The following is a 7,500-nucleotide window of genomic DNA, read 5'->3' on the forward strand; positions in this document are numbered from 1 at the left end:
AGGGAATTGGTGGTGCTTCTACTCCAGGGGCCCTGGAGTCTGATAACAGTCACATGACCAGGGCGCAGTATGAAGGCTGGGACACAATCACATCAGCAGCGCACAGTCTGAACCTCTCTGCTCCTGTCCAGCCTCTCTGCTCCTCAGTCCAACCTCAGCCTCTCTCCATAGTCCAACCTCAGCCTCTCCTCCAACCTCAGCCTCTCCTCCAACCTCAGCCTCTCTCCATAGTCCAACCTCAGCCTCTCATCCAACTTCAGCCTCTCCTCCAACCTCAGCCTCTCCTCCAACCTCAGCCTCTCTCCATAGTCCAACCTCAGCCTCTCCTCCAACCTCAGCCTCTATAGTCCAACCTCAGCCTCTCTCCATAGTCCAACCTCAGCCTCTCCTCCAACCTCAGCCTCTACAGTCCAACCTCAGCCTCTCCTCCAACCTCAGCCTCTCCTCCAACCTCAGCCTCTACAGTCCAACCTCAGCCTCTCCTCCAACCTCAGCCTCTCCTCCAACCTCAGCCTCTACAGTTCAGCCTCTGCCTCTCTTCTAATAATCCAACCTCATTCTCTGTCCTCTACAGCCTCTCCTCTACTCAGCAGACCTCCCCTCCCTACACCTCTTCTCAGAACAGAGGTCAGAGGTCACGCTGAGAACATGAGTGGTGGGAGGGTCCAGTCAGAAAGGTCTTAAAAGGCTGTGGTTAAGCCCGCCCCCCCACCCCTTCCCCCCCCCACACACACACACACAGTGAAACGTGAGGCGGAGGTACGTGGCGTTGGCGAGGACAAACCCAGGTTACTCAGCTGCAACGGAGGTGGGAACCGCGGCCGCCACGCCAGCTCACTCCGCCCTGCTGTCTGTCTCCATGGCAACAGTACGGTAACAGCCAACCAGCCTGCTCCTCCCGCCTCCGGTGGAAAAAAATGGCCTGGCTGATGACCAGTCCTGCATTCCGTGGCTGTGGTGAGCTGGGGGCGTGCCCCGCCCCGCCGTGCCCCGCCCCGCTCCGGTTCCACCGTCAGAGGCAGAGCGTACGTTCTGGGTCGTCGCGTCACCGGGCGGCTGGAACTCCGTCGAGGAGGACAGACTGAGTCATCGGGTTGGCAGTGACCCCCCCCCCCCACCCCCCCGCCCGTCCCTGAATCTTCTGGAGTCTTTAATATTCCTCTATACCTCTCTCCCTTTCTCCTCCTCGTCTTTTTTTCGCATCTCTTTAACCTGTCCCCTTGTTGTTTTGTGTTTCTTTCCTCCCTCCGACGTCCCTCCTTCCTTCTCTCCTCTCCTTCCTTGTCTCCTTCCTTCTCTCCTACTTTCTCTCCTTCCTTTTCTCCTTCTCTCTCTCTTCCCTGTAGCCTCTGAGATCATTTACATCGGGCCTGTGAAAGGTAAGGACTCCTCTCCCCCTCCCTCACTTCCTTCTGCACTCTGCACTGCTTCCTCTCCCCTGCCCCCCCCCCCCCCCTCCCCCCCGTGCTCTGGTCACCTGACGGGCTGCAACCGCGGGCGATCAGCTGCCTCACATGGAGGCAGTCAGCTGACCCAGGTCACATGATGGGCTTTGCTTTCCAAACAGAACCAAGCTCACCCCCCGGCCCTGTAGAAAAGCTCTGCTCTGTGTGTGTGTGTGTGTGTGTGTGTGTGTGTGTGTGTGTGTGTGTGTGTGTGTGTGTGTGTGTGTGTGTGTGTGTGTGTGTGTGTGTGTGTGTGTGTGTGTGTGTGTGTGTGTGTGTGTGTGTGTGTGTGTGTGTGTGTGTGTGTGTGTGTGTGTGTGTGTGTGCGCGTGCGCGCGCGTGTGCGTGCGCGCCTGTGTGTGTGAGAAAGCCACCTGGTGTCAGACTGTCATGTCACCTTAGTGCTGACTAACACCCTGTAGAAAAGCTCTGCTCACCGTGTGTGTGCGTCTGTGTGTCTGTGTGTGTCTGTGTGTGTGTGTGTGTGCGTGCTTGTGTGTGTTGTGCTGGAAGCACTTACCACTTCATTTCATTATTGAGAGCCTATAAGAGCCCAGACGAATCTGAATTCTGGAGAGTTCATGCAAAGGTCAAATGTCTCCTGTTCAATGCCTCTCAAAGTTTACGTCTCTAGCCCACCAAGCCCAGGGAGGTCCATCTCGCTGACAGAACCAGAGAGAGAGGGATTAGAGATTAGATGTTAGAGATTAGCAGCATGTTAACATTCCCTGCAGGGTAAACACACGTGTGGCTCTCGCTGTTTTCACTTGGCCAGCAGCCCTCCTCCAGATGTAGTCTCTCCTCCAGATGTAGTCTCTCCTCCAGATGTAGTCTCTCCTCCAGATGTAGTCTCTCCTCCAGATGTAGTCTCTCCTCCAGATGTAGACCCTCCACCAGATGTAGACCCTCCACCAGATGTAGACCCTCCACCAGATGTAGTCTCTCCTCCAGATGTAGACCCTCCTCCAGATGTAGTCTCTCCTCCAGATGTAGTCTCTCCTCCAGATGTAGACCATCCTCCAGATATAGACCCTCCTCTAGATGTAGACTCTCCTCCAGATGTAGTCTCTCCTCCAGATGTAGTCTCTCCTCCCGATGTAGTCTCTCCTCCAGATGTAGTCTCTCCTCCCGATGTAGACCCTCCTGAAGATGTAGACTATTCTCCAGATGTAGACCCTCCTGCAGATGTAGACTCTCCTCTAGCTCTAGACCCTCCCCAATCCGCCTGGATTCCTGGGATTCCTCAGGAGAGCAGAGGGGTGAGGAGAGGCGAGCGGGGGGGTGAGGAGAGGGTAGGAGAGAGGCGAGCGGGGGGGTGTGGAGAGGGTAGGAGAGAGGCGAGCGGGGGGGTGTGGAGAGGGTAGGAGAGAGGCGAGCGGGGGGGTGTGGAGAGGGTAGGAGAGAGGCGAGCGGGGGGGTGAGGAGAGGGTAGGAGAGAGGCGAGCGGGGGGGTGAGGAGAGGGTAGGAGAGTGGGGGGGTGAGGAGAGGGTAGGAGAGAGGCGAGCGGGGGGGTGGGGGAGACCATCTCTCTCGCTGGCCTGACCTGCCCTAACCCATCGCCGGAGAGGAACCCTGAGGGAACCACCACAAACCCCCAAAGCCTCTCCAACCCCTTAGGGACGAGCCACACTGGGGCCCGGACTCCGTTCTCATGACCCCCTCCCCAACACACACACACACACACACACACAGAGGTCACTTCCTGCTGTAAAGCAAAGATGGGGAGGGAGACAAGAGGAGAGAAAGAGACGGGGCGGGGTGGATGGAGGGAAAGAAGAAGGGATAGAATGAAGGAGGGAGAGAGGGAGGGAGGGGAGGAAGGTGAGAGGACGGGAGGGATGTAGGGAGAGAAAGAGTGAGAGGGAATGATGAAAGGAGGGAGGGAGGGAGAGAGAGAGGGAGGGATGGAGAGAGAGAGAGGAGGGGTGGAGGTCTGCTGGTCAGTGTGAGCCCAGCTCTTCCACAGCCAGAGCCAGATGTCCTAGACGGTCAGTCAAGGGGAAATGTTATAGCTTATTATTTGTTTTGCTATTAAATCCTCACTAAATCAAGCTTCACTTCATATTCATTTTCAGTAGAAGATTCCGGTGTCTCAACCCCGTAATAGTCCTATCTTATATCTGTCCGTGCATTCTCATATCGGTAAATAAACAACAGGGAGACAAACAGCATTTTCCATTAGTCCCCTGACATCCTTCACGCTAAACGGAAACGCTAGCAAACAAATACGCTAGGTTTTGGAGCCATGCTGTGTCCCTCTGGTAAACCCAGCCTCCCCCAGCCTTTTCCTGTCCAGCAGTACCCCCCCCCCCCCCACACACACACACCACCCCACCCCCATGCAGCTGGTTGTGCTGTGTGCACCCTACCAGGTTGTGGATTGTGATTGAGTGACCGTGAGCTTCATCATCATCGTCATCATCGTGTGCATGTTAAAGCGCTTCAGCCTCCCCAGACTACAGGAACCAATCAGAGCCCCTCCTCAGACCGATCACTGGCTGGTAGTCACACTGAGCTGACCTTGACACTGGTCTGGTCCCCGGTCTGGGCCCTGGTCTGCTCACTGGTCTGGTCACTGGTCTGGTCAGTAGTCTGGTCACTGGTCTGGTCACTGGTCTGCTCACTGGTCTGGTCACTAGTCTGGTCACTGGTCTGGTCAGTAGTCTGGTCACTGGTCTGATCAGTAGTCTGGTCACTGGTCTGGTCACTGGTCTGGTCACTGGTCTGCTCACTGGTCTGGTCAGTAGTCTGGTCACTGGTCTGGTCAGTAGTCTGGTCACTGGTCTGATCAGTAGTCTGGTCACTGGTCTGGTCAGTAGTCTGGTCACTGGTCTGGTCAGTAGTCTGGTCACTGGTCTGGTCACTAGTCTGGTCACTGGTCTGGTCAGTAGTCTGGTCACTGGTCTGGTCACTGGTCTTGTCACTAGTCTGCCTGGCTACCAGTGTGTGCTGGTGTTGTGCAAGTGCTCACTACTGATTGCAGACACTTGTGTGGGTTTCGTACCATGTGTGTGTGTGTGTTTGCTCTTGTGCAGGAGTTTGAGCAGGAGACTGTGTTTTTTGTGTTCTGTGTATTTAATCTACAGTCTCTGTGTAGTGTGTGTGTGTGCAGTGTGTGTGTGTGTGTGTCCATCTCTAACTGGGCTGTGTGTGTTTGCAGGGAGCATCTACTCCAGTCCCGGCCTCTACAGCAAGACCATGACCCCCACCTATGACTCCCGCGACGGCAGCCCGCTGTCCCCCACCACCGCCTGGTTCGGAGACAGCCCCCTGTCGGAGGGCAACCCCAGCATCCTGGCGGTCAGCCAGCCCATCTCCTCCCCGGACATCCTGGTCAAACTCTACAAGCCCCAGTCCCTCCTGGACAAGGCCAAGATCAACCAGGGGTGAGTGGAGGAGGAGGAGGAGGAGGGGGAGGAGGAGAGAGAGGAGGAGAGAGAGACAGGACAGAAGGAGGGTGGAGTAGAGAGGTGTGAACCAAACACTCGCTCCATGAGCTTGTTCTCAGTAGTGTGTTCCATGTATTAGTGCGCGTGTTGCTAACTGTGTGTTCTTCTCTCCTCTGTGTACTCTATATGAATAGGATGTTTATTCGCCATGTGTAACAAGTACGGGTACAGGTACATGGGAATTCTGGCAATAGCTTGTCCTTACAATATGTTATCAGCACTAATCAGTTCTTCATTCCAGTCCTAGATACTCAGCTAGACATTTAAAGGGTCCCACACTGGCAATTGACTATCCGTAGTCTAGCAGTCATATCAGTATCATCCTCATCTACTTATCCCATCCGTTTATATATATGTGTGTGTGTGTGTGCGTGCGTGTGTGTGTGTGTGTGTCCGTGCGTCTGTGTGTGTGTGTGTGTGCGTGTGCGTGTGTGTGTCCGTGCATGCGTGTGCGTGCAGGTGGCTGGACTCCTCCAGGTCTCTGATGGAGCAGGAGGTGTATGAGAACCAGGTGCTCCTCCTGCGATTCAAATACCACAGCTTCTTCGACCTCAACCCCAAGGTTAGTCCTGGTCCCCCCCCCCCCCCCCCCCGGGCCCAGCGTGACTGCCCCTCCAGACCAGCCCTGCACCAACACACACACTCCTTCCTGGCTGCACTCTAGAGCCTTTCTTTGTATGCAACAGCAGAATGGGGTGTTCCATTTCGTCACCATATCAACGTGCTCTAGCCAAAAGTGTCATTATTTTTAACTTTAGGAGTGTTCTTCCTCAAAACGGTCTCGTGGCCACTGTCTGTTGATTTAGACTGCATTGTGTGACCACAGCCCCTCAGAATGACTACTCAACATGCTGTGGCCTCGCGTTAGAACCTGAACACTTTTACATTTTAGCCGTTTAGCGGAAGCTTTTCTCCAAAGTGACTAATAATAAGTAGATTTGTCTTGAGTAATAAACCGACTGTACTGTACATGGCAGTCATCGTCACACAGTAAAGCTTCTGTACGAACAGTCACAGTACTGAGAAAGAGGAAGAGGAAGAGGACTTAGTGACTCAATGTGATACAGTGGTCATTGAGTCATGCTTATTAAATGTGCTATGAATACTGTATAAATAAAAAGTGAGAGTGTGAGTGACCGCTGTGGGGTGACGGCTCAACCCTGGACACTGGCCGAACCCACCAGCCGTGTCGCCATGCAGGTCATCATGTAGCTGGTCTGGGGGGTGATGGGAGGAAGACCCCCCTCTGTGCTGTCCTGTTTGCTCAGCTGTGTGTGTGTGTGTGCGTGTGTGTGTGTGCGTGTGTGTGTGTGTGTGTGTGTGTGTGTGTGTGTGTAGTATGATGCCATCCGGGTGAACCAGCTGTATGAGCAGTCTAAGTGGGCCATCCTGCTGGAGGAGATCGAGTGCACCGAGGAGGAGATGATGATGTTCGCCGCACTGCAGGTGAGACATGGGAGCGTGTGTGTGTGCGTGTGTGTGTGCGCATGTGTCACTTGGGTGTTGTCTTTATTGGCCTGGCTCTGTACTGCTTACCAAGCCCCTGCAGTGTGAGGTCCTACTGTCCCCCTCTCCGTGGGTACATGGCCTTGTGAACAGCTAATGAATTGATTGGGCCTCCTGCCCGGGCTGGAGGTGACCTGCAGCGTGTCCATGGATAATTGTTTTAGCCTCCAGAAGGTCTCACGTGGTTGAGAGTGGATCTGCAAGCGTGGGTACATGATCAACTTCACTCTGAACTGAGAAATGCCACACTAAACAGAAAATGTATAGAAAAGTACAATGTCTTTCTGAAAGCTCACTGACTAAACTCTAAAACAGATGATTACGTCTCCGTCCGGCAACGTAAGGTTCCGGTAGAGAATGAATTGAAATTGAAAAAAAACGCAATGGACTAGTGTGACAACAGACGGGGCCCAAGTCTTTTTTATCCCTGAGGGGCACTTTGCTGCTCCAGCTGCTGGTCATCAATTTTTCTCCAATTACGTTTTGACCGGACCAACCAGGCACTGTGTTCTGACCGTGGTTCCGCCCCCCAGTAGAACGTAGCCCCTGATTGGTTCCCGTAGTTGATGAGTGCAAATTAAATACAGGCCGTCGGTAAAACAGTCTCCAGAAGCAACGAGCGGTAACATTGACGTTAGTAGAATAAACACAGCCATACGGGCTAAACAAGAACAAGAGTATGCACTAGTGGAGTTTCTCGGAAGAAAAGAGATTTCGCCGTTCTTCTGACTGGATTTGGAAAAAGTTTTGTTAACGCTGATTGTGCTGAAGGAGTCAGTCTGTCAAGGCAAATACTCCCGCCCACTGAAACCATTCCAGATAGGGGGAAGGCCAGACTGATCTAAAGAGAGAAACTGAAAGCGAGCTCGCTATATCAGGGTGTTCTCACCAGGCTAGTGTTATTGAGGCTCCATGTCTGTTGGCCGCCCTGGCAGCCAGACCACTGACATTAGCGTGAGGAGGTCTGCAGACGCGCCTGTGACACCCTAGCCTTGTTCCAGCCTGCCGACCTGCTGGTGAACAAGCGGCGCGCAGCGACCGGACACATGCTGCCGCTTTTACGCGTAACACAAGTGTTTGGACAGAGAAGTGTGACGGA

The 7,500-nt window shown here is 54.0% G+C and overlaps 1 protein-coding gene across 1 annotated transcript in view; it reads left to right on the forward strand.

The window, feature by feature from the left end:
- fermt2 (FERM domain containing kindlin 2) overlaps positions 1 to 7,500 on the forward strand; it is a 48,155-nt gene that overhangs the window by 28,393 nt on the left and 12,262 nt on the right. The window contains exons 5-7 of the mRNA XM_084451116.1: positions 4,607 to 4,832; positions 5,355 to 5,457; positions 6,234 to 6,341. Coding sequence (XP_084307242.1) covers positions 4,607 to 4,832; positions 5,355 to 5,457; positions 6,234 to 6,341 — 437 coding nt within the window. The remainder of the gene's footprint in view (positions 1 to 4,606; positions 4,833 to 5,354; positions 5,458 to 6,233; positions 6,342 to 7,500) is intronic.

This window comes from Borostomias antarcticus (assembly GCF_949987555.1).
Source record: "Borostomias antarcticus genome assembly, chromosome: 16".
NCBI classification, from domain to species: domain Eukaryota; kingdom Metazoa; phylum Chordata; class Actinopteri; order Stomiiformes; family Stomiidae; genus Borostomias; species Borostomias antarcticus.